Source organism: Otolemur garnettii, unplaced genomic scaffold (genome assembly GCF_000181295.1).
Source record: "Otolemur garnettii isolate 467f Iridium unplaced genomic scaffold, OtoGar3 scaffold00180, whole genome shotgun sequence".
NCBI classification, from domain to species: Eukaryota; Metazoa; Chordata; class Mammalia; order Primates; family Galagidae; genus Otolemur; species Otolemur garnettii.
In genome coordinates this window covers 1,997,998-2,025,737 of record NW_003852575.1, presented here as the reverse complement: position 1 = coordinate 2,025,737, position 27,740 = coordinate 1,997,998, and the positions used below count along the sequence as shown (strand labels likewise).

Genomic DNA, 27,740 nt, shown 5'->3' with positions numbered 1-27,740 from the left:
GTGAATGCCTTAAGGACCTCACACTGTAAAGGAGAGAGGCAGAAGCTAAGGCCTAAAAGCAGTGCTAAGGGCAAGTGATATCCAGGTTAAGGAGGGGGTGGATGGCTCGAGATTTGCATTTTGGAAAGTTCGCATTAGCTGTTTTATTGAGGAAATACGGAATTGTAAGTGGAATAAAGACAGGAAGCTATTAGGAGTCACTTTGGTAATATTAACTGAGAGACATAATGGAATGAAGAGATTATATTGGAGCATTCTAAAAGAGATGGAACCAGCAAGATTGGGTAGCTGTTGGTACTAAGTGGGCTGTGGGGAGAAAGAACTGTAAGATGACTTTCAGAGTTTCTATTCTGGTTGACTGGGTAGGAAGTGGAGTCATTAACTGCAGTAGAACATAGACATGGAACTTACATTTTAGGGAAATCGAATTTTGTTATCAGTTTGCACAGTCTGCAGCACTCAGGTAGAGGCTGTGTGCTCCATGGGATGGGCACTAACCCACCATTCTTTGCTATATATTATTACAGCACATTCACTATACAGTAATTGCAGATACTATTAGGCCACTTTGTTACTTGCCAGAACTGTTCTAGGTACATGAACCTAGAACATTAAAGCACTTAACCTTTACAACGGCCTTTTCAGCTAGGTATTAATATCGCTATCAGGAAAGTAGATGTGGAAGGCCGTACAGACAGTAAGTGGTGATTTTTAAGCCCTGCTATTCACTTTTGGGCCACCACTATTGTGTGTCTTAAACATGGTAGGCTTCAGAAAAAGTATTTTGGTGTTGGACAGTACAGAGTGCTGTATGATAAGAGCTGATTTATTCAGGAGAACAAGCACAGGTATTCTGAGTCTGGAATTTATTGACCAGGGTTTTATACTTTACTTGTTGGCTTTAGCCTGTGGTCACAAATTTGACTGAATATAAGGAAAAAGGTTCTATTTTCTTTTTTTTTCCTTTTTTTTTTGGCGGGGGGGTAGAGACAAAGTTTCACCTTATTGTCCATAGTAGAGGGCTGTGGCATCACACAGCTCACAGCAACCTCCAACTCCCGGGCCCAGGCGGTTCCCCAGCCTCAGCCTCTGGAGCAGCTGGGACAACAGGTGCCTGCCACAACACCCAGCCACTTCCTTGTTGCAGTTTGGCCCGGGCAACAAGAACCTGCCACCCTCTGTATATGGGGCCTGCGCCCCACCCACTGAGCCACAGACGGTGCCCCTATCCCCCCCCTCCCCAAAGGAAGAATTATCTTTTATTGGTCAGATAGTGATACTTATGGATCAGAGTGTTAACTTTTCATTCCTACTAAGGATATCACTAACATGGTCCTAGCCTGCCTCTGGGATAATTATAAACTATACTTTCTTTGTGGTGAGCTTGGCCAGGTTTAGATTCTCTTATGACTATTGGAAGGATCCAAAGGAATCCAACAACTTTGGGTTGAGGAGTTTAGTTCTGTGCTGAGTATTTGTTTTCCTGCTTTTATGCTCAACATTTGATTACCTGTGTTGGTGGGGAGTGTCATGAAGACAGATCTTTCACCTGATTTGAGAGCTACTGCAAATATTGTTGGCCATATCTTTGGCAGGTGCAAGGCAGCATCTCAGCACTATGTGTTTGAATTGGTTTGTGAAGGTCTGAGCCATTGAAGAAGCCTCTCTAAATAATTCAAAGATTACTTCCATAACTCATTTTTATTTCTCAATTGATAAAAATTTGGTGTGTGAAAAATAAGTGTTTAAAGGTTATTACTGTTTTACAAAAAGGTTTTAAGATTTTCTCAATAGATTTATTTCATTTTAATCTCTATATTTTATACCATTTAATGTACAGCTGTTTTGTTGAACGTCGTGTACATGTTCATAGTTATATTCTAAAGTCTTTAAAGAACCGTTAGATATGCCAGATGATGTAAACATTAGGATGTGACTGCTTCCTTTAAACCTTGCTTATCTACTTGCAGGAGGAGAGACTTCAGCATGCAAACCTTCATCTGTTCGGCTTGCACCGTCATTTTCATTCCATGCTGCTGGCCTTCAGATGGCTGGACAGATGCCCCATTCACATCAGTACAGTGACCGTCGCCAGCCAAACATAAGTGACCAACAGGTTTCTGCCTTATCGTATTCTGACCAGATTCAGCAACCTCTAACTAACCAGGTAAGTTCATGGAGTATCAGAAATGACTTTTGGAACAGTGGTTTATTCCTTAAAAGTTGTTGGAACCTTAAATAGGAAAAATGCTTTCATGGTTTTTAGTTAGTTTTATATGTTAACATAGGATTCTGGATTGACAAAACATGACATTAAGAAGTTTGCATTAGAAAGTTTATTGTTCTTTTCTTGGGCATCTCCTGTGGCTCACTGGGTAGGGCACCGGCCACATGCACCAAGGCTGGTGGGTTCAAACCCAGTCCAGGCCAGCTAAAGCAACAATGACAGCTGCAACAACAAAATAAATAAATAAATACAAAGTTTATTGTTCTTTTCTTTTTTTTCCTTTGTATTTCACTTAATTAAAAAACACTAATAAACCAAGCCACAGTGTCCTATTCTAAAATAGAGAGGAAAAAGTTATTTCTATAGAATGTTAGTTAAAGGAACTTGTGGAAAGGTGTGGTTAGGTACAAAATGTGTATGTACATAAATCAGATTCCATTACAGCAGTTGGTTCTACAAACTTGCAGAACCAATTTTATGCTGTTACAAACTCCTTTTCTACACACTCATAAAAGTAAATATAAAACTTCTTAAAATTAAAAAGAAGTGCATGCAAATTAAACATGCTGTTTATTTGGATATTTAGACCAGAGATTCAGCGACTTTTTTCCAGAAAGCTAATGGTGTAATGATAATAAACACTGAAATCTGAGATAACATACAGGTGAAGTTTTTAATAACCTTCCTGAATTAACTACATTTGCTACACTGATTTTTGGTTTGGGAAGAATTTTTTTTTCTTCTGTAGTGATGAGGTAAAGTTCTTTCTGGTCTCAGGTATTTGATGAGCACTGAAAACGACCCCTTTTCCCTTTGAGATTTAGGACTTATCACTGTTATGTTTAGGTCTTTTAATATATCAAGTGAAGATAAAAAGTTGGGAAAGTTAAAAGTATTTCTTTTCCTGGATTATTTGAAGGAATTATATTTTCTGTAATCCAATAATACGTGGTTGTGAACAGGTGGCTACAGTTAAATGTCATCATTATTAGCAGGTGTCTTTGTGTGTATTTTAACAAGATCTGGCTAATAGTTAAGCCAGCATTACCTTCATAGAATATATGTAACATGTGAATAACATTGACAGTTACATAGTAATAAGATGAATTATGGCAGAACTTACAGTGTTTTTTTATGCAGTGAATTGACTGAGAATCGAATTCTATGTTTGAGAACTAGAGCAGTTGATCAGAATGTTCCAGTTTTGGAAGTGTTTAACTGTGTGACTGAAGAAAATTCTCTAGAAGTCCAATAAGTATAATAGCATCATGATCCATATGTACTTTGAAAAATCTGAGTATATTGGATAAATTTTCCCACTTACTCAAAAGCAGTCTTTCAGGGTGCTATTTCTAATGTTTCTAGTGTTTAAAGGGACTGACCTCCCATTTGTGACTTCTCCATGTGTGTACGCAGTAGATCATAGAGTCCAGCCTTGGATTCTTTCTTTTTAGATGTATTTCTTTTTCAAGTCTAACCTCTGGCATCTGTACAGGGATAGAAAAAATTCTAGTTATTTTTAGGTCATATTATTTTAGTAGGTAATTTAGTTAGCAAAGTACCTAATTTTGTACGCAGCTGACATCTTTATCTTTGGATCACTTATATAAAGAGGTATTTCACTTCATATTCCCCTTTTAATCTACAAAATATTTTAAAAGATTTATGGAATATAAAAAGACTCTTAAGTAATAATAGCCAAATATTTTGGCCAAAATCTAAAAATTTCTGACCATATAAGGGAGTCATATCAGAAGATGTCCTTCTAGTAACTGACGTATACCATGCTTTACAAGCCTATGACAGGGGCTCAAGGTCTTGGCTCACGTCTGTTGGTAGGACTTAAATCAGGTCACTGGGGCCCTTCATATCTGTTCTTGAGTGTAAAATTGGGATCTTAAGATTAGACCCCCTAAAGCACTAGCCCTAGCTGTAAACTTCTATAATCTCATTATTTGATTTCCATTTATTTTTACTTGGGTACAGTGCTGGGGTGTCATCGTAGCTTACATCAACCTCAAACTCAGGAGCTCCTCCTGCTTCAGATTCCCAAGTAGCTGGGGCTACAGGTACCTGCCATGATTCCCAGCTAGTTTTTCTATTTTTAGTAGAGATGGGTGTCTTCCTCTTGCTCTTGCTGGTCTCCAGCTCCTGAGCTCAGGCATTCCACCCGCCTGGGCCTCCCAGAGTATAGGATTGATTACAGGCATGAGCCGCCTCACCTAGCCCTGATTTCCATTGTTTTGTTAATCAGCCCATTCAGTAAGGTTTATTGTACAAGTAAATTGAAATGAACATTTTACACTTGAACATTTTTATTTCTGGTTGTTAATCTTACTTACAGAAGTGTGTTTAGTACAAGTTTAGAATCAGTTTTGTTTAAAACATAAATTTAGGAAGTGAAAAATGTATAAAAGTAAGTATAAAAGAGTATGATAATTATTTGGAATGCTGAGTCTTTGTGGGCTATTCTAGTTTTCACAGTACCTTTGTAGTTCTTAATCTCTACCAGTACTCAACTGGGTATATGTTATGTATGCTATTTTGTTTTATTCATAGCTCTTCAAAATAGCAAGCAAGGCTAGTGCCATGGCTCACACTTGCAATCTCAGCATTTGGGGATGGGGGAGCAAGGTGGGAGGAAGGCTTGAGGCTAGGAGTTTAAGACCAGCCTGGGCAGCATAGCAAGACCCCTGTCTCCACAAAAAATCAAAAAAAATTTTTAAATTAGCCAGGTGCAGTGGCACGTGCCTGTAGTCCTAGATACTAGGGAGGCTGAGTGGGACTATCACTTGAGCCTAGGAATTTGGGGCTGCAGGGTGCTATGATTGTACCACTGTATGCTAGCCTGGGTGACAGCATGAGACCTTGTCTCTTAAAAAAAAAAAAGAAGAAGAAGAAGAAAGGCTAAATATAGCATTTCTTAATGCTTCACTATATGTGAACATATGAGGTAATATAAATCGAATGAAATAGGAATTATACTAGAAAACAGTTTTTGAATAAAATCCTGTAGCTTACACTATAGAATCTTTTCAAGATAAAAAATTGTTTTAGCTCTTACAACTGAGTTGAAACAGTAGATTTTTTCTATCTTGGTGAAGAAAAGGAGCAAGAGATGGAGTATCAAGGGCATGAAGTTTCTAGTTCCCAGAACAGTGATTTTCAACCCGTGTGCCACAGCACACTGGTGTGTCGTAAGAGGATCTTAGATGTACTGTGAAAAGTTTCAAAGATCATAAATTATTTTTGAAAGAAGTTCACAGTAAGTATATTCTTTTTTTTTAAAACTCTTTTTTAATCAACATAATTTAGGTGTGCCATGCAGAAGTTTAACTACAGGTTCAAGTGTGCCATGAGATTTAAAAAGGTTGGAAAACACTGGCCTGCAGCCAGATAGCTAAGGCACAGAATGACGTCTCACTGACTTTTCCATTTTGTAGGTTAGACCCCTTCCCCCTTGCTGCAAAAGGGGTAATGTATAGCTCAGTGAGCTCCTGGGTCCTCTGAACACCATGGACCTGACTTACAGCTGCGAAAGGGAAGAAGGGAGCTCACTATATTGCTGTGAATTCTCTTGGTGTTGTGACTATAAGAAGCAGAAAGTAGGGAAAGCATCAGATGCTTAGGGATGGCCTCGAGTCTTAGTATAATGAGGTATTTGGAAAAATTATTTTCTAATTCTGCATTTGTTTCTATGGCAGCACAATGACAAAACAGAAAATTTGGTCAACTGACATGAAATAACAAGGAAAGCAAAGGGAGTGTCATTTACTTTGTAGAAATTTATTTTTTCCATGTATCTTGAGAATCTCTGTACAAGGTGCTCTTTGAATCACAGAAATACACTGTAGTCTGAGGCTAAGTTTTTTGTGGATAGAGTTTACCTGTTATTTCAGATATACAGATGCCATGAAATAGTGACCTCTATTGCCAGAAGTAGATAAGAAAAATAAAGTACTACAGTTAGTTAATTGACCCTTGTAGTCAGAGTTTGACCATTTGTGGAAAAGGTTATAGCAATATTGTGGAGTACTAGGTGCACATCACATCCAGAAATTGGATCATGTGACTCAGAAATCATGTTTACATTCAATTTTTGTTGATCGTGTTGAGCAAGCACCCGGATGTAGTCACTGTTTCTGTTTTCAGATTTTTAAAACACCAGTGGGATTATAAATGGCGGGTTAAAAACTCAAATACTCAGTTTTTTACATAACTACTTTTAATAAATTCAAATACTTGGCCGGGTGTAGTGGCTAAAAGGAGAGAGGATTGCCTGAGCTCTGGAGTTTGAGACCAGCCTGAATAAGAGCAAGATCCTGTCTCTAAAAATAGCTGGGCATTGCAGCGGGTACTTGTAGTCCTAGCTACTTGGGAAGCTGGGGCAAGAGCATTGTGTAAACCCAGAAGTTTGAAGTTGCTGTGATTTATGACACCATTGTACAGAGTAAGACTCTATCTCAAAAAAATTAAAATATTCATATACTTATCTTATGCATTCTCAATTACTTTGCCCAAAATTAGCCTAAAAATTCAACTTAGCTAAGAAAGTGGAAGAAAGAGGCCTGAAATTGGTAAGGCGGTCCTAGTGTAGAACTGAGTGCAGCATGGTGCTGGGCTCTCAGCTCAGCTGTGTTGGTTTTTACTCCAGAACCTTGGTCAAGTTATTTAACGTTTGAGACCTGGGTTTCTCACTTCTTGGGAACAGGAGGCTGGATGCAGTGGTTCACACCTGTAATCCCAGTACTTGGGAGGCTGAGGTAGTCACAAGTTCGAGACCAGCCTGAGCCAGAGCGAGACCCTGTCTCTAAAAATAGCCAGGCATTGTGGCAGGTGCCTGTAGTCCAGCTACTTGGGAGGCTGAGGCAAGAGAATCGCTTAAGCCCAGGTGTTTGAGGTTGCCCTGCACTCTACCAAGGGCGACAAGTGAGACTCTATCTCAAAAATAAAATGAAATGGGAACAGGTACTATTCCTGTTGAGATTGTTGAGAGGATTATTACATGAGAGACATGTAATAAAAATAACATGCTATGAAAATATAGCAAACATGCTATGAAAATACAGCATTTAGTTAGTAAAACACCTCCTATTATTGTCTGTTGTTACTAACTACTCCGTTTACTCAATTGGTTCTACCAATAGTTATACTTCCTGTCAACTTTCATTGTAGTTGGAATGCAGCATTTCACTGATTCAGATTTTATGGAACCTTACCTTTAGGTTGTCCTCCACTACCAGTAATAATGTCCTTAAGAGTGAGGCAGGAGTGCAAAGATGGGCTAGTGGTAATGACTGCAGATATCTTGATGTGATTAGTTATGAGGATCTCTTGATTGCAAGAAACCCTACTGGGGGCCCTGTACGTGAGAGGCCTGTAGACATGACACCTGGTGGAAGGGTGGGGCTGGAACAGCAATCCATGCTCTGTACTTGGTCATTATTGCAGTGCAAACAGTCTAGCAGGACGCTCACAGTTGAACCCCTCACTGACTATTGGATGGGGTGATGAAGAGAACCATGATGCAGGGTTGCAGAAGGGGAATGTGAGGGCAAGGTTGGGGGTATATTTTATTTCATAGTATTAAAGAAATGAGTACAGATTTTTAGCCTTGTCTAGGGGACAGATTTTTGACAGAGGCCACAGCCTGGTGGTGGTAGGAGCCGAACTTTTTCAGCACCTGTTGGAGGGAATGGGCCTCTTCTGCCAGCCTGCTTTTTGGTGCCAACTGGGTCTTGAAATCCCATCTTAGGAAGCGGAAAGTTGCCTCCAATGGCTGGGTTTATCTTTGCCTGATGTGGACCAGGTCAGGTTTTAGGGATAATTCAGAATTTTTCTTTGGGCTAATTGTATGACAGAGGGATTCCCTCTTGGGCAGCATCATGCCTGTCTCCTAGATCAGGGGTATGTTTGTATTTCCACTGTTTAAAATTGGGGAATGGGCGGCGCCTGTGGCTCAGTGGGTAGGGTGCCGGCCCTGTGTGCCAAGGGTGCCAGGTTCAAACTCAGCCCCATCCAAACTGCAACAAAAAAATAGCCGGGCATTGTGGCAGGTGCCTGTAGTCCGAGCTGCTCAGGAGGCGGAGGCAAAAGGGATCTCCTGGGCCCAGGAGTTGGAGGTTGCTGTGGGCTGTGACGCACAGCACTCTACCAAGGGTGATAAAGTGAGACTCTCTCTCTAAAACTAATAATAATAATAATAAAGTTGGGGAATAGGATCAAAACCTTGGGCAGCTGGGCATATTAGTTTCTAATTTCATTTATTTATTGCAGTGGTTTCCTTCATTGGAATGCAGGTGAAAAAGATAACTTCGTATATTCTTATGTAGATTTTTTTAAAAAAATAGATAAATGCAAGTTACAGAAGAGGGGAATATCAGTGCAGTCTAGTTAAAGTGCTAGTCTTTTCTGTCTATTTAAGGTGATGCCTGATATTGTCATGTTACAGAGGCGGATGCCCCAAACCTTCCGTGACCCTGCAACTGCTCCCCTGAGAAAACTTTCTGTTGACTTGATAAAAACATATAAGCATATTAATGAGGTAAGACTACTGATTTGTTGTTAATAGTATCTATCTTACAAAACATTTGTGGTGGGGGGGGTTATTTTGTGACCTATTTAAACATCCTAAACTTCTCCCCCACCCAATGATTGCCATATTGATGATTATTATGAGTAAGTTAGTGATTTAGAGATAATACAATTATAACTGTGTAAAAGAAAAGACACATTAGTAAAGATTGCAAAATATAAAGGCAATTGTGGATAAAACTCCTTTTTCCCATTACATTTAATATGCTGAGTTACCGTTTTTATAACTCTTACCCAAAATAAGAAAGAGGAAGAATGACTCTTTAAAAGTATGTGTATGTTAGAATTTTGCTTAAATTTTGATGTATCTGTTTCTACCATTGCTGTGGATATCAGGAAGCTCTAAGATACGTGTATATTTAATACTCAATTACATACATTTGGCCTTGTTTTTTTGATCTGTCTATATTTCTATGATATTATTGTCTTTTTAAAGTTTTATGTGTTATCTTTTATCTTTTCATGGTCAGCTATCCAAAAACTTTTGGTGGAAGTAAATAAGATAAAAAACATACACCATGCTTCAGATTAATTGTCTTCTAACTTAGCACTTTGACACAAAAATTGATGTTTCTGGAGTTGTGGCCCTCAGGATGTGTTGCTATTTGCTTCTGGCCTGAAGTCCAGCTCCATAATTATTAACTGAGCTTTCCTCTTCCAATGAGAGCCATGTATCCTTTCACATTAAGGGCTAATCCGCTACCAGCTTCAGAGCCACTGAACTCTCAAAAGATGTTCTTAGGTTTGTGTTAAATCTTACAGCATTTCAGCATTTAATGCTGGTATTATTACATTGCTGTGAGAATGTGCCAAAATAAAATTAGAATGAACTCAATGAGGAACATTTCTGAGTTAGATTTTTTTGTATTCTGTTACGTAGTATAAAAAATGTTTCAGAATAGCTTGTGATTGTCTGAAAATATCTGATAAATTGTTGCTAACCGTGTATTAATATCAGTTTGTTACTATATTTTGTTAATTTGTTAATTTGTTAATTGTTGTTAAGCTATATTTAAACTGCGCTTAACAGTAGATGTGTTGGCCGGGCGCAGTGGCTCACGCCTGTAATCCCAGCACTCTGGGAGACCGAGGCAGGTGGATTGCCTGAGCTCAGGAGTTTGAGACCAGCCTGAGCAAAAGAGCGAGACCTTGTCTTTAAAAAAACAAAAAAATAGCTAGATGTAGTGGGCACCTGTAGTCCCAGTTACTAGAGGGGCTGAGGCAAGAGAATCGAGGCTGAGTTTGAGGTTGCTGTGAGCTCTGACACCGCGGTGCTTAGCCTCAGGGCAACTGAATGAAACACTGTCTCATAAAAACAAAAACAAAAAGCCTCAGTAGTTTTGTTGAAGTTTGTTTTTTAAATGTCTTGCCACTTGTAAACTAGACTTTCTCAGATGTTATTCTATGGGGTGTAATAATAGTTTTCTCAAAGTTAGTTGCCAATTACCCAGCTGTTGCCTGGTTCACCTATTATTATTATTATTATTTTAACACCAGTCTTAGAAATTGTTATGAGAAAAACAGGTGTAAAAAAATTCATCAGTTTGTGATTGACCACAGGCTTTTTTGAAAAAGTCTTTGTCAGGGGAAGGGAATGGACATGCCTGTTTTTCATTATTTGTTGTATTCCAATAGGCTTGAAAACCGGGCATGTCTGTAAGGACCTTCTAGTAAAACATTAGTTCATCTATATTTAAACTTAGTTTTAAAATATTTTGCCATAGGATCAGATAGAAAGTTGGGATTGACTAGAAGGAGCCAAGAAGGAGCTTGAACTTGAGGGGGGTAAAAATGTTACTTTTTTGGTTGGCATTTGTTGATTATATAAATGTATACATTTGTCCGAATTCCTCATGTTGTACTCTTAAGAACTATGCCCACCTCACTGTATATAAATTATACCTTGATTTAACAAATAAATGTAGACCAGACCATTTTCTCTCTTGAATAGTATATGGAATACTTTGGACTTAACATCTCCTATTTATAAGGTATATAAACAGTATAACTATCAGGTGAATTTCACATTTTTCACTGTTCCTATCAGTGTTATTTTTTAACTGAAATATTGATTATAGAAAACTCTTTTAATTCTTGTTAGGAAGAATCAAAATTCATCAATTTCCTACTGATAGGTTTGTCTGAGGATATTCTTGATATATGCCTTCTCCCTCATATAATGATTTAAGTTATATGTCAACACGTTATATTCTCATTTCAGGTATACTATGCAAAAAAGAAGCGAAGACACCAACAGGGCCAGGGAGACGATTCCAGTCATAAGAAGGAACGGAAGGTTTACAATGATGGTTATGATGATGATAACTATGATTATATTGTAAAAAACGGAGAAAAGTGGATGGATCGATACGAAATTGACTCCTTGATAGGCAAAGGTTCCTTTGGACAGGTAATTTAATGGAAAATACTAAATTTCATTAATTAGAAGGAATTGCTTAGTGAATCATGTCGTTCAGTTCTTTTCTCAATAGTGTATTTATAATATTTGTAAATAGCTCTAAACAGATGAATATTTAAGTATGTGGATTATCATGGTTCTGAAAGATAGTAAAATTGTATCAGCTATAAAAACTCTATTAAGCTAGGCTCTATGGTGTACATCTGTAGTCCCAGCTATGCAGGAGACTAAGGCAGGAGGATTGTTTGGGTTTGAAGCTGCCCTTGAGCTATGATCACACCTGTGCATAGCTAGTGCACTCCAGCCTGGGCACCATAACTATACCCTGTCTCTATAAAAAAACAGAAACAGCCTCTTTTAGACTTTTTATTTTAAACTTTTTATGGCTACCAAGTGGTTAATTTTATCATTAATAGGTAGTATTGCTCCTTTCATGAGCTTTATTGATACAGTCTGTGGATGATTTTTTATTATGTATGCTAGAGATATTTACCTTCCTGTCTGATAGACCACTTCAAAGAGAATAGAATTACCAGCTTTTAGCAGCACAGCAGGAGCCCTCTCAGGGCTTAGAAAGTCTGGAGTTGTGCCTTTGGTTTTTCTCCCACCTTGTGTTTTAAGTATATCAGGTTTCCTAAGTGGGCATAAGGGTTCCTTCTTCCAGTCCGAGCACCAGGTAATTCTGATGGAAAGCACCAGCCAGGCAGCTTCTACCAGGAAGGGACTCTAGTGGACCTGGTGTTTTCTTTTCATTCTCAGTCTCTTCTGTACACCCAGAACTTCACCCTCCCCATCTGCTCACCTAGCCCCATCACAAAGCCTTAAAAATGTTCATCTCTTGTAATAGTCATGCATAGACCAATAGCTCTCAGTTCTTCCCCCTCTTACTTTTAGGAAGTCTTTCTCTGGTTGTGGTTCCCCCGCTGTTCCCACTTCACAGAGCTCTTCGTTTGAGGTATGATTTACTCTTAATCCCAGTCTCCTCTGCCTTGTAACCCTTGCGGATTGAGTGAGTTATTAACCTGCAGTCCAAATACTTCTTTTGACTTTTCTGTGATAAGGATAGAATGGGAGTTAAAATGACCTTTTCTGAATTACCACCAACCCCTTTTTTGACTTTTTTTTCTTTTTTTAGATTGTGGAACCTGCGTGTGCTTGCTTCTCTGTTCAAAGCTAGGAGAAAGCAAAATATGCCTCTTTTTAACCCATGAGGAAAATTTGTCATGTTTTAAATTTGTTTCTGCTTAGAACAGAAAGTACACTGTGCCTTTAGCAGCCACTGGTCTAAACCCAGAAAAGATCTAAGCTGTTAAATACGTAAGCAGGTAGGAGGTATGAACTAATGAGTTACAAGACCTCTATTACTCTGTGGCCTTGCCAGGTGCTGGTGTCACATGTGTGACATGTCTGTTCCTTCCCATGATTGGAAGGAAGTTCAGTAATTAATTTACATGATCCAGGGCATTCTTCCTTGAATTAGACATCTTTTCCTTCTGAGTCAGGGGTTTCTCAGGGTTTTGGAGCCCTCTTTATGAAGGTATTCCTGTTTTGTCAGAAGCAGCTTCTGCTTCTCTGTTAGTCTCTTAAGGTAAAGGCATTCTGAGGCCTCCCTCTTAACTAAGGGTATGAACACCCCATGTCTGGAGATTGCTAGCTCTTCTTGAATTGCCCCGATATTTGGGCATTTGCTCTCAACAAGACATTTTTCAACCCTTGGTGACATCTGCCATGTAAATTGTGCCCACACAGACTGCTCCCTAAGGCTTATTGCTGCTGATCAGCAATCTTTCTATTTATATTTTACTCCTACCCTTCACCTCAATATTTTTATGCGTTAATTCTGCACAACAGGTGAGCATAGTAAACCTGTGAAGATCATAGGCCTCTTTGACATTGAATTGTTTTCATGAGGTCAGACTCTGATACCTTCGATCTGGGCTAAGGTGTTAATGTAATGTCAACTTTTAGGTTCAAAGCTTACCACTCACCAGAATAACATCTTCCATATTGATTTGCTCAAAATTTTTTTGAATTCTTTGCCAGGTTTTTGCCAAATAAGGTATGTCTCCCTTTTCTCAGTTAGTAGTGATCAATTCTGATTGCACATTGAGGTTTCCTGGGAGCTTTACAAAAATAAAAAGAACTGATGTCTAGGCTCCAAACCAAATTCTGGACATTGATATTTTTACAAACTCTCTATTGAATTTGTAATTCAGGATCAAAAACCATTGCCTTAGCATTTAGCCTGTTAATTATTCACCAATGAGTAAATACTTGGGGGCCCCTTTGAGTGAGTGGCCTTTGTCCTGGACCCCATTGCAATCTGTGTGGTCAGTATATTCACTCAAATAGGAGATTATCAAACTGTCTGTCACCTGTTTACATGGGAAGCCTCTGACATAAGAGAGATACAGTATCTTTTAGAATTGGGTAAAACCAGAGATACTGTATTTTTTGTTCCAAATTTGATTTCAGTTGAACAGTTTATAGTGTATTTTTCAAAATATATTGAGTGTTGGCTGATATAGATCTTGAAACATATATTCTATCCTCTTCCTCTAATCCAGTGATTTTCATCCTCTCATTGGAATCATTTGGAGTTCCATCCCTATCCCCAGACTTTTGAATATGCTAGAAAATGTATCTAAAACTAGTATTTATCTGAACTATTTATCATATAAATATAATTTTATTAAATATTAATGGTTGTCTCTGGTAAATAGGAGATAGTTGTATTTATGTATTGATTTCCTAATATTTATGTGAATTTCTTTAATAATGTGAAACTATTTACAGATAGTAAAATTTACAGTGAGAGATGTGTGTGCTGATATGTACTAATGCACACTCTATGTTCCTTAGCAGCAATTCTCATTTTAAAACTATCATAATTGTGGCAGTTAACTTACATTTACTAGGAAAGTGGAACTTCTCTGATAATTTGTAATTGATTTTTTTAATGTGTAAACTAGTTTTTCTTTTATACATCTATATGTTTTATGTATGAAAACCTAATTGTAAGTTAAAAATTTATCTGCTATCTGAGATGAACTAAAAACTTAAATATTTCACATATATTCCTGGGATTTAAAACAGGGTATTTTTTTCTGATTAAAACAATAGTTAGATGAATTGTTTTATAGTGTTATTTAATAACAAAGATTAAAAAACCAAAGCAGTTGTCAAGATTCATAGTTTATTCTGAAGGAGGATGGTAGTTAATCTAATTTTGTTAAGAGTGTTCTCTGCCTTGTGGATTTTTTAAATACAGTAAGGATACAAAAAGGAACTCAGTTTGAAAGATCAGCTTAAATGTACTGGGCCTTAAATGGATGATACATAGAATTAAAACAGAATCTCTTCTACTTAGGCAGAGTGGAAGAGTGAGAATTAGGTAGATATACAATTGAGGCAAATTGTGTTTTTTGCTTAGTTTTTTAATCTGAATTATAAACTGTTGTGAAATTGTTGCCATTAATGAAAGAGAGAATTAATTCATCTTTTTTCTTTTTTAGGTTGTAAAGGCATATGATCGTGTGGAACAAGAGTGGGTTGCCATTAAAATAATAAAGAATAAGAAGGCTTTTCTGAATCAAGCTCAGATAGAAGTCCGACTTCTAGAGCTCATGAACAAACATGACACTGAGATGAAATACTACATAGGTGAGTGGGCAGGCAAACCGTGCCGTGGGCTCCAGCTCAGGCTGGAGATTCAAGTTATTTCTTTATTTTAAAGTAATTAATTAAAAATTTACTTAATTTTTTAATTTATGTAAGATTTAGGCATAGATTTATGTAAGTTACTTGATCTGTTAGTAATATTCTAAATCTTGGGGAATGTGCACTCCTGGTGGCGTACACTGTAGACACAAGTAAGAGAATCGTGTCTATTTCTCACACCCCAGACTTAACTGTTTGCTTTAGTGATGCCTGTTGATCCATAGTCCTCTTTCTGGTAACTTAAACCATTTCTAATCTAACTAAGAAACTGCATGTAAGCTAAAACATTGTGACTCGTGTAACTATTTCTGTCGTGTCTAACCCATGATCAGGCTCTTCCCCAGTTTCTTTGTGAGTTTGGCAGCATTAGAAACTATTAGACTTACTACAACAGGAGAGAGGTACTGAATTAATGCCATATTCTGTGTGCTTTCCTTCCAAAATCTGTAATACTCATAGCAATCCTGTAAGGAAGATGGCAGAATACTTAAATTACAGATGGTTTGCACAAGGAGAATAATAACTAAGGTCACAAGACTATGCAACTAGGAGCTGAACCTACTTAGTCTAACTCCAGAGTCCATATTTGTTTGCTTGTCACATAGTCTTTCAAAAACAAAAACAGGAAGCAGAACAATTATTAAAATACTGAAGTCTAAGGCCACTTGATACATGGATAAACATCTTCTAATTACATCTTCTTTCATACTATTTTTAATTGAATCTAAGATGCCAGTGATTATAAGACACCATCAATTTTAGGACATAGACCTTAGGATCCATGAATTACAGAAGTTTCTACAAGCACAGATACCTAGTAACTCATGTCCTTACCTGATAAATAATAAGGTTAAATTTTATTTAATAAACTCCTTTTAAGAAAACAAGGGATTATATTGCTGTTTTTTAGTCCCCTCAAAATGGTGGGAACAAATAATGAATAAAAGGGGTAAGCTTCGAATTAGATTTCCTTTACGAAATGCCCCTCATTTTCTATGGTTATAGTAAAAATGAACTTGTATCATTAATTTTTCTTCCCTAGTTTCTTCTCTGTAGATACCTTATATAATTCATGATAATAACATTTATATCTTAACATATCTTTCTCATCACACTCACCACAACTTTGCTGTTCATTATAAGTTATTACTTATATAAGGCAAGCTCATTTCCATTCAAGAGTTTTAGAAGTGAAACTGGGACATTGTAAAGATGTTTAACTTACTAAGTCATCTCTGGACGTTTCTTCTTTCTCCTTGCCCTTGTTTGATGTATTTTGAGTGCTTAAGTAGCAGAGGAAACATTGATAGCATTAGTGTACCGTTTTAATTGTGCATTACTGAAAGAAGACATGGCTGCCATATAGTAAGTACTCAAAAAATGTTAGCTTACTCAGTTCTATATAATAAATAATGACTGTCATTTTAATTTTGAATAAAGTGATTTTAATGATCACTTTATTAATTGCATTAGTTATTTACAGATAACTTTTTAAAAGTGTTTAAGATGGTAAAGTTCATAGTATCTCAGGAAACTAGTCCTATTTTAGAAATCTTAAAAGAAAAAGAACTTTAGAAAAGGCCATGTCAATTGACTTTATACTTTAAATTTATCCAAAAGTTGTATTGTTTTTTATGATATAAATAATTTAATTTTAAAATAATGAGTATAATTTGTTCTGAGTTGTACTAAGTTCTTAAACTTGAAAACATATCTACTTTTTTACCACATAGAATAATTTATTATCTCAGTTATTTGGTACTTGCCATGACCTACTTAAAAGGAAATTCAGTTTAGGTCTACTACAAAGTCCTACCAGCCTTTCCTTCTCCCCAAAATCCATTTAAAAAGATGGAACAAACATGCTTGTGTATGAGCTTTCTCTGGTAGTGCTCAGCATATTGTAAATGAATCATGAGGTCAGGTGAAACTGAGTGAATTGATCTTTAATTGGGAGAACATTTTAATCACAAAGTTTCCTAAAAAGATTTTTATAATCACAGTGGGATTCTGACTTCAGTTACTTTTTTAATTTCTTTTGTGGCTGCTGCTTAACTGGGAGATTGAAACCCACACATGGCCCATGTCTGTGAGGTATCGTGGAGCTATGTTTTTAGTTTAAATCTAGGAACTGAAGTGATTAAGAGCAGATAATATACCTTCTTAGGTAACCTTTTAAGGATTCTGTTATTTGCAGTGTCAAGTAATGCTGTAGACTTCGATATAGCCATGCACTTGATTTTTATTGTGCTACTTAACTTTAGAATAAGTTAGATCATTCACCTGTAACCTGAATGACCTAAAAGTAGTATTGATGGGTACTGAGGCAGGCAACCAGGAAGAGGAAAACAGTGTGTAGTCACAGTTTCTAGTGAACAGACATTGAACATTCTGTTATTCCAGATAGATTTGTTAGAGACACCTCCGGTTTTGTGGTCCTGAAAGAGCAAAGTGAAGGTAACCTTGACAGATGGTGGGTCTATGTCATTCTATTTGAGTTAGGTTCTGAATTTCGTATAGGTAAGACTGCTTAGAGTGAAGAGCAGCACTTTATTGAATAACCTCACCTGATGTGAAGTCATTGTTAATACTTATAGCATAATCTTTGATGCAGTTTAGCAAGTATAGTAAGTAATGTATTCTTTACTGTTTCCCTGTTTATAGGCTCACACATCATTTCTTCTTTTGATTGAGCTTTATTTTGAAATTTTCCAAACCTTTAGTCTTACATAAGATTTCCCATTTTTCCAAATTGATAAACATTTTTACACAAAGCCTGATTTTCTAACATTTGCTATATCTGCCTAAAAGGAAAAAAAAATCTTTGACAACCATTAGCAAAATCTAAACCTAGCAACATAAATTATGTATTTATATATCAAAGCCTACACAGAGGGCTGCCAAATGAGAACATTGTCCCAAACTCGAGATCTCAGTAGGTGGAGCTGAGATACAAGGTGTTAGGAAGGAGGGCTCTTGGGAAGTAAAAAAGTGCTTTCTTTTATAAATCAGGATAAAGTTGCTTTGAGTATCTTTAGTACTGTTTGTCAGTTTACCACTTATTTTTTCAGACCTTCCCCCCCCCTTTTTAAATTTATTTTTTGTTAAATTCCACCCTTCTTTTTAAATACAAGGTATTTTTGTGTACTTCTTACCCTATATTGCTTTTTGACAGACATTCCACCTGTTTAATTCAATAAAAACTGTGCTGTTACTGCATAATGCTAATCTTCAAACTTTTGTTTCACTCTGCATTGGACGTTATAATGTTACGGATTAAGAGTTTGTATGTTATTCTCATTTCATTGGTATATTTATAATGAAATTTTTTTCTTTCAGTGCATTTGAAACGCCACTTTATGTTTCGAAACCACCTCTGTTTAGTTTTTGAAATGCTGTCCTACAATCTTTATGATTTATTGAGGAACACCAATTTCCGAGGGGTCTCTTTGAACCTAACACGGAAGTTTGCGCAACAGATGTGCACTGCACTGCTTTTCCTTGCAACTCCAGAACTTAGTATCATTCACTGTGACCTAAAACCTGAGAATATCCTCCTTTGTAACCCCAAACGCAGTGCAATCAAGATCGTTGACTTTGGCAGTTCTTGTCAGTTGGGGCAAAGGGTAAGCATTATTTTAGTAACTTGTGAATTAAATAGAATTAAGTAGAACAGTAACAGGTAGATATGTTATTAATGGGGATAGTTTGGAAGCAATTATAGGATGGTTATTTTTAAAATGTAGCACTTGAATCACCTTGTATTAATATCTATTTGGAGAAAATACCTTTAAAAATAAAAAAATAGCAATACCTTGCATTAAAAGACAATGATTTTTTTCAAAGTAGATGCATTTAAAATTATATGTATGCTAAAATTGAGAGAGAACAAGGCTCGGTGAGCTGGCTCAGGCCTATAATCCCAGCACTTGGGAGGCCAAAGCAGGTGAATTGCCTGAGTTTACAGGTTCGAGACCAGCCTGAGCCAGAGCGAGACTACATCTCTGAAAATAGCAGAGTGTTGTGAAAGGCACCTGTAGTCCCAGCTACTCAGGAGACTGAGGCAAGAGGATCACTTGAACCCAAGAGTCTGAGGTTGCTGTGAGCTAAGGCGCCATGGCACTCTACCAAGGGCGAACAGGTGAGACTCTTGTGTCCAAATAAAAAAAGATTGAGAGAGAATATGAAACAAAAGAATTAAATATTAGGTAATTTGTAACTGTATTTTCAAAATTGAGGTTTTAGTATAAATTTTAGGACTTTGCAGTACTAGAGCATTGAATGCTTGCTGTGAAGTATTTATCTGAGGACCAATCAAGATAAATGTTCTTCCATAAAAACTGATGACTCAACCAAAAAATGCAGGTAGTTTTATAAGATGCACATTGATAGACAAAAATTTATTTTGATAAACAAATTTACCTTATTTTCCCTTAATTTAGCATTTAAAGTTTAGCTGATTTAGGAAAGCATATTTTTCCTACTTTTTTTTAGCATTATAAAATCTACTCTAACAGCAAGTTTTACAAATAAAATAGAAGTTACAGATTGTTTTCTGTTTAAATGGGATTAGTATCACCATTTGATAATATTTTACTCTTTTTATCATTATTATATTACTTGAATGTATTGAAACTATTTTTTTAAAAAGTCAACTAGCATAGTAATGTTATTTTTCTTACTGGCTTTTTATTTTTTGATTCTCCAAATTAGAGAAATTTTCTGTCTTGTCCAACTTTTGTACAGGCTTTACGTACAGCAGGTTGATTTCATTGTAAAGGTCTATAACCATTTAATAGGATTGTCGTCTTGTCGTTTTCTAAAGCTTGCAGTTTCAAAAGCCTCTGAAAAATTACGAGATGCTCACAGTTAATACAGGATAAAGTATATTATGAATGAATGCTTTTCTTGAGGGTAATTTGAATACATTTGAGATGTGGGAAATTTTTTTCCTGTTTAAACCAAATCATATATTCTGTTCTAATACCAAACTGACATAACTATCTCTTTAGCTCAGTAAGTTCTTAACTATTCAAGTTGATCAGAATCACATAGTCTTGAAGTTATTTCCAAAATAATACATGCAGGGCCTGGTGCAGGATCTGTTGTATCTCATACAGAAGGTAACAGGGCAAGTGTGAGATGGTAAAGCCACTGCTTCAATCAGGCTAGATAGGTTGGTGACAAACTTCCTTGCATAAACTGTGAAGTACCACAATTTTAGTAATAGGGATTCTTTGGGGCTTGGAGAGTTATTAATGGTATTGGCTTATACAAACTTAGACATCTAGCACATCTCCCCTGTCCTTTTGAACTAGACTTTCTGCTTAACAGTGCATTAAGGTTGGGTTAACCTGCCTGTAGAGGCCTGAGATTAATCAGGAGACTGGGCTTGAAGTTTCAGTGGGAGCCATGGATTTCATGAACTTTTTATGGCTGCGTGGTTTCAGCAGTTAGTTAGGATTTTGTTTCTTTCTCTTTCTTCATGAGTTCCTTTACTTTAATGGTATTTCTAGATACAAATATACAGTGGCTAAAGAAAGCTAATTGGTTTCTGAAGACATTCTTAGATTTTTTAATTGAAAATAGTTCAAGATTTTCTTTGTAATAAGTCTTGGATTGAGGTGAAGGGGTCAGGATAGAGAAGAACTGATTAGTTAGAAATGACCAGTTAAATCTTTATGTGGCAGTGTTGGGGGGAATTATCTGTGAGATGGTAGAGTACAAATGTCTAATTTTAAATTACATTGTACTGACGTTAGTTTACTTTCTATGCTGAAATACATTATTTGGGTTAATTTATAGTTTAGCTGTTAAGTTAGTGGTAAACCAGGGGCCAGCTATAGCAGGAAGGAATAATTAACACATTGACTGCCATGTAAATTGTATTTGATTTATGCTAGTTTCTAGCTTGGGGCCTTGTGAAGCATATATAACTCACAAGTTTCTTTACCTAATAAAACCCCATGACACTCCCTCCCCCCACAAGGAAAGTATTTTTCTAGTGTGGCAGTCAGTATGTTAATTAGCAAATAAATTACTTTCAGTAGTATTCTTTTCTAATGAGTTATAATTATTTTAAGATATGCATGTGTACATGTAATATATATATACACACACATATATTTAATTTGGAAAAGAGAGCTTTATTTCTCATGAAGGGTTGCAGATTGTGGGTGGCCCTTCCAACAAGTTGGAATTGGTTTGATATGTATCTTGATGACCAGTCAGGACTGGACTAAATGAAAGGGCTTGAATTTTTACGTATTATGCATTTCACAGCCAGATTAAATAATCCCGTGAAATGTTTAGTTCTTTAAACATTTCAGTGTTTCATTTATAAAAATATTTCATTTTTATAAGCCAGTACCAGTTCAGTATTCAGTCTGCTATCTAAAAAGACAGTCTAGTTCAAAAGGAAGGGAAGACATGCTAGATTTCCCGGTTTTTATAAGCCATACCAGTTCAGTATTCAGTCTACTATCAAAATAAGTAAATGGAATCCAGATTCAGGAATTAGCCAATACTTTGTCTTTTAATATCAGATCAATGTTCTTCATCCTATGTGACCAAAATTATAAGCAAAAGTTACATTGAATTAATAATGTTTTGAAATATATTTCAGATATACCAGTATATTCAGAGTCGCTTTTATCGGTCTCCAGAGGTGCTACTGGGAATGCCTTACGACCTTGCCATTGACATGTGGTCACTTGGGTGTATTTTGGTTGAAATGCACACTGGAGAACCTCTGTTCAGTGGTGCCAATGAGGTAAATGATGTATTACTTTAAAATTTGTTTCTGTTTTCATAATTTCTTTCAGCTTTTCATCTATGGCAAAGTAATCTGGAAGGTTTTTTTAGGGAAAGATGTCTGTATAAGCAACTCAATCATTTAGGTGTGATGCCAGTTTTGAATTTATATTAGCCATTTTCTTGTGTTTGTCAGTTGTCATAATGGCAGGTTTAGAATTACGAGGTGGGAAGTAAGATATTTTCATCCCTGGCCAGGGTGGTGGCTCAGGCCTGTAATCCCAGCTCTCTGGGAGGCTGAGGTGGAGCTCAGGAGTTGGAGACCAGCCTGAGCAAGAGTGAGACCCCATCTCTACTAAAAATGAAAAACCGAGGCAAGATGATTGGTTGAGCCCAACAGTTTGAGGTTGCTGTGAGCTATGATGCCATAGCACTCTACCAAGGGCAACAAAGTGAGACTCTGTCTCAAAAAAAATTTTCTTTTCATCCCTTAGTAAAGGAAAACAGTTAATTAAATTTCAAAGCATTGATTAAATTAGAAAGTATTAAGTATTTGTTATAAATTTTACAGCTTTTCAGTATGATAACAGCTTAAAAATGATAATGAAAGGAATAAGGCCACCCTGACAGATTATCTAAACATTGATATACATTTTGAGACTGTGATTTGGGATTTAAAAAGTAATGACCAGTAAGATTGATTGGTACTAAACTTGAAGATTTATGGTAAACTAGGATTATAGAATTTTAGTGCTACAGAGAATGTGACTGTGTAATTCTGTAGTCCACTGGTTTTCAGTCAGTTATTAGGACATTTTGAAGGTCAGAGGATCAAGGGAGAGGCCAAGCTTCCCTGCAGTCCCAAGATAAGCCTTCCTTTGTTTTAAAACTATTTGCTTGTGGGGTTTTGTTTGTTTTTAAAAGTTGACCATTGCAGAGCTTGATCATTCCATTTATTAATAAATGAGAAAAGAACAGCTAAAGACTGACTTGTATTGGGTTATGCAGCTGTTAGTAGGTGATGTTCCTTCTAGCTTTCCTTTTAACTCATTTCAACTTCAGCTAGTGAGCTACTCTTTGGTAGCAACTGCCACCGTATTTCTTTTTGTTTAAAATAAATAATATTACCCTATAAATTAGTATCTTCCTTGGGCTTAAACATTATTAGGATCACCTAAAACTTCTAGTTGTTTCTCATCTCACTCACGGTAAAGCTGAAGCCCTTTGAGTAGCTCACAGATTTCCACTTCCTCTGACGCTGCTTCTCAAACACCTGCCCCTCTGCTCCCGCCTCTCTGCAGTCCAGACAAAACCTTCTGTGTGGTCCCTTGAAAACAGCAGCCACAGGCCCATACCAGGCCCTTTGTGCTTGTTCTTTCCAGCCCTTGAAATGCTTTTCCAAGGTAGCACTTGGCTCTTTTCCTCCCTGACCCTTAAGTCTTTGCTCTAATGTCACCTTCTCAGTGAAACCTGTACACCCCACTTAGAGTCACGGTATCCTTCTCTCTTCCCCCTTTGACCTTTCTTCATAGTTCTTAGTCGTTATGTGGCAGAGTGCATTTGATTATTTGTTGATTGTTGGTCTCTTCCCACTATAACTAAACTTTTTTGGCAAGGAATTTTGTCTGTTTTGTTTATTGCTATATTCTCCTACTGAGCATGGTTTCTAGCTAATAAGTAGATAACACTCAGTATTTGAGTGAATGAATCTGTACCCTATTGAGCCTCTGGGTTTTTTTTGTTTGCTTGTTTGTTTTAATGGTTATTTAAAATTTCCCAAACTGAAACTTTAAAACTTGCTCTCCTCCTACCTTATAGTTCACCGTTTATCCCTGATCACTTGACATGCTGTAGATTTATGTGTTTGTTGATTGCCAGTCTTCTCTCTCGTGGAAAGTTAGCTGCAGTAAGGCAGGACTTTTCCCTCTCTTGTTCATTACTGTATGCTCAGTGCCTAGAAGAGTGCCTGATTCACAGGAGATACAAAGCTTATTTATGAATGAATGAATTGGTGAGCAGAAGTAGGATGTACAATAGAAATTAAAGGTTTTTGTTTTTATTTTTAATACAGGTAGATCAGATGAATAAGATAGTGGAAGTTCTGGGTATTCCACCTGCTCATATTCTTGACCAAGCACCAAAAGCAAGAAAGTTCTTTGAGAAGTTGCCAGATGGCACTTGGAACTTAAAGAAGACCAAAGATGGAAAACGGGTAAAATAGGGATATATTTGTTTTGAGCCTTTGTGTATTTACTTGAAATCAGTGTGACAGTTAACAGTTGCATCAACAACTCAGGTAGATTTTATTTTATTCAAAAGTCACATACAGTTTGACCCAAACTATTTGTATGGACCAGTGTTTGATTAATGGTCAGAGTTCTCTTTAAAGACTTCATTTTATAAAGTGTATGCCTTAATTTTGAAACAGCCAATCAAGTCACCATGCTTTGTTTCAATGGTAGAATCAGTAAGTGTGACCTTTGTTTATCACAGCTTGGGCACTTAGTGAAGTCACAGCTAACAGTACTGCAGCTGTGAACAGAAGTCACAAGGGTAGTGAATGATTTTATTTTATTTTTTTTAGTACAGTTGATAAAATATGTGAGAAGACTTGGCTTAAGCAGTTTGTGATTTTCAAGGATATTCACTAACTAGATGGTCCTTTAGTAGAGTTCAGATGCTTAGCTTGACGACCTGGCTAGCATAAATTTCACATTCCATAATCATTAAAAGTGAGGTTTTAAAAACATTAGGTTTGTTTTAGTAATTTTGTCTTATCTGAGGACTTTTTTCAGATATTTAAACTATGTCAATTAGTAGAGTAAATAATAGCAATTTTGCATTTTTATTTATTTGTAAATAATCATACAGTTTGTAATCCAGTTTGGTCCTAGTATTAAATGAATATAATGTATAACTATGTGATTGAATGTGATATATACATGCACACGTACATAAAGTCACCTTGTGATTATAGTTTGTGTTTTTAATGTTGAGACGTTGTCTTTGCTCCAGTTGCTCTGTCCATCTATTTTGGTGATGCTGCCACCAGGTGTCATTTTCAGTGAACTGACGGTGATGGTTGCTGTAATTCACTTCCACATAGCTGTGGAGTCTCAACTTTTAATATCAAATTATTTTCTTTAGGATTTAAAAAAAAAATGTTATCTTTTACAACTGATTTGTAACTTATCACATTTCTGCCTCATTCTCTAAAGTTACAGGGAGCGCAATTTCCGTCTGCTACTGGGTTTCTGTCTTTAAGGAAGAGATGGAAAATACCAAGCAGACCACCTCGAGGCCGCCTTTTACCTTTGTCCACATAGCTTATTAACCATGGCCCATTTTCCTCCTGAACCAAAACATAACTTAGGAATTCTTCTTAGCTTTGCCAGCATTCAAGGTAGCTCCTAACAGTTGGAATTATCATGGAGGATATGAAATTTCCTTTGTTTTTTCTCTCTGCAGTAAGGATGATATTTCTTTCTTTCTTTTGGATTTACTTGTTTTTTTTTTTTTTCTCAAAATACCTATTCTATTCCTTTTCTCAAATTTCTGACTTATAAAACTTGAATTAAGCAACTGTGAACTGTGACCTATCATTTCTTTCAAATTGAGCTGTGATTATTTTTAATTAACTGTAGATTTTTATGAGATTTCTCTTAGTCACTCTTAGCAATTGACTTAACCAACTTAATTTTTTTAAAGTATGAAGTACCTGTTGCTTTTAACAGAAATTTTGCAATAAAAAAATCAAATCCATAATCATATTATTATATTATGAAGGATACACTAGGAATTTTAACCAGAGATTTAAAAAGATGTGCATACATTTTCATTGGTTATCACTGTGTAGTTGATTTGCTTGGTAATTTTATTTTCTTCTTTAATTTCTCATGTTATATTTCAAAAGTCCATATTAGAGTTCTCCGTTAAGGAAATCCATACAACTTTTCTTTGATAGGGGAGGGGGATGAAAAAGTAAGACAAAACTGATGCTATTTTGTTGAAGGATAATTTATATATAGTAAGATGTACATAATTTAGATATTCGATTTTTTAGCTTTAACCTTTATACAACAGTGCCTCCACTATCTAAGATAATATGGAATATTTCCATCGTGCCTAAGTCCTCTTACAATCCTTGTCTATCATTGCTATTAGGATAGCATACCCACCCCTGTTTTCTATCACCATTGGTTAGTTTTGCCTGATCATAGGCAAACTTCATATAAATGGGATCTTATAAGTATTATTTAATTGGTTTTTTTCACTTAGCTAATATATTGTTTCTGGAGATTCATATACTTGTACGTCTCAGGAGTGGTTTTTTTTTTTTTTTTGCTTCATAGATTTCATTGAATGACTATATGTATCATAATTTATCCATATTCACCTGTTGGATATTTGGGTTGTTCAGCATAGGACTATCATGAATAAGGTTACTGGAACATTGTCCTGTGTGTCTTTTGTACATCCATATTTTCATTTCTCTGGAGGCATTGCAGAGTAGAATTGTCAGGTCACAGTGTGTATGTGTATCTACTTTCACAAGAAAATACTGAACAGTTCTCCAGAGTTGTTTTATCATGTTATATTTCCAGGATGTATCAGGGTTCCGGTTGCATGACACCCTGACCACTGAATATGGTTGGTCTTTTGGATTTTAGGCATTCTAGTGGGGATGTGGTGATGACTGACACTTGACCACCTTTGAGTATGGGTATAGTATAAGCACCTTTCATATGCTTACCTTAGTAGTTATAGCATTATTTGTTGAAAACAATAGCTTTTCCCTAATAGATTGATCTGATTTGGCACTCTTGTTCAGAATGCATTCAACTGGTTTGGTGCCTGTAGCTCAAGTGGCTAAGGTGCCAGAGAGCTGGCAGGTTTGAATCCAGCCCGGGATTGCCAAACAACAATGACAACTACAACCAAAAAAAAAAAAAATAAAAGAGAGGCGCTGGCTTAAGGCTCTGTCTCAAAAAAAAAAAATGCATTCATCTTTCATGTGTTATGTTTGGGCTACATTCCACTGATCTTTCTGGTCCTTAAACCACTAATACCACAGTGGTGGTTAGTATAGCTTTAACAGGTAATTCTTGAACTCAAGTAGTATTTTTAATTCATCTTGCTCTTCTGTTTCAAAATTATTTTCTATTCTAGGTTCTTTCTGCTTACATATGAATTTTAGAATCAAATTGTATATTTTTTTGATAATGAACATAAATGTATTGGCTCACAGTTCTGGAGTTTGAGAAGTCTTATGAGTATTTTCTCATCTCATGTCAGAGGCAAAGAATTTATAAATTTGTATCGGAAAATTCTGCTAGACTTTTGACTTAGGGTTTTATTCAGGAGAATGGGCATCTTATCAATATTAAGTCTTCTAATCTATAAACATTGGTGGATGTTCATTTATTTAGCGTTTTTATTTGCTCAGTGGTATTTTATAGTTTTTAGTATAAAAGTGTCACATATTCTGTTTACTTTATTCCTAAGTTTTAAATTTTTTGAATGCAATTTTAAATGGTATCATTTTAAAAATAAAATTTCCTAATGTTTCGTTGCCTTGCATATTGACTTAGTCTCCATATCTGAGAGTTCTAAATCTGTCATCAAACACAGATTGAAAATACAGTATTTGAGATATCCCCCTATTCATACAAGGATGGCTGACTTTATTTACCAGTTCCGTATGGTTGAAGACAGAACTTTATGTAGATTTTGGGTGTCTTAGAACCAGTTCCTCATGTATACTGAGGGCCAATTGTATTTTTTGTTATCATTGAGATTCTGTAGAGTTTTCTGCTTAAACATTTTATTCTGTATGAGTGAAGACAGTTTTATTCTTTCCATTATGTGTCTTTATTTCTTTTTCTTGGACACTTTATACTGTCTTAGACACCCATATGATGAATAATAATGGTGAGAGCAGACTTCTTTCATTGTTTTAACCTTACAGAAAAAAGCATACAATCGTTCAGTGTTAAGTATGATGTTAAATTGTATTTTTTTTTTTTT

The 27,740-nt window shown here is 36.2% G+C and overlaps 1 protein-coding gene across 2 annotated transcripts in view; it reads left to right on the top strand.

The window, feature by feature from the left end:
• Positions 1–27,740, top strand: part of DYRK1A (dual specificity tyrosine phosphorylation regulated kinase 1A) — a 108,997-nt gene that overhangs the window by 63,908 nt on the left and 17,349 nt on the right. The window contains exons 3-9 of one of the 2 annotated variants that reach the window (XM_003800659.3): positions 1,971–2,167; positions 8,652–8,771; positions 11,043–11,231; positions 14,756–14,903; positions 18,300–18,586; positions 21,586–21,732; positions 23,785–23,925. In XM_003800659.3, the coding sequence (XP_003800707.1) occupies positions 1,971–2,167; positions 8,652–8,771; positions 11,043–11,231; positions 14,756–14,903; positions 18,300–18,586; positions 21,586–21,732; positions 23,785–23,925 (1,229 nt within the window). The remainder of the gene's footprint in view (positions 1–1,970; positions 2,168–8,651; positions 8,772–11,042; positions 11,232–14,755; positions 14,904–18,299; positions 18,587–21,585; positions 21,733–23,784; positions 23,926–27,740) is intronic. The other variant, XM_003800660.2, reaches the window with a different exon arrangement.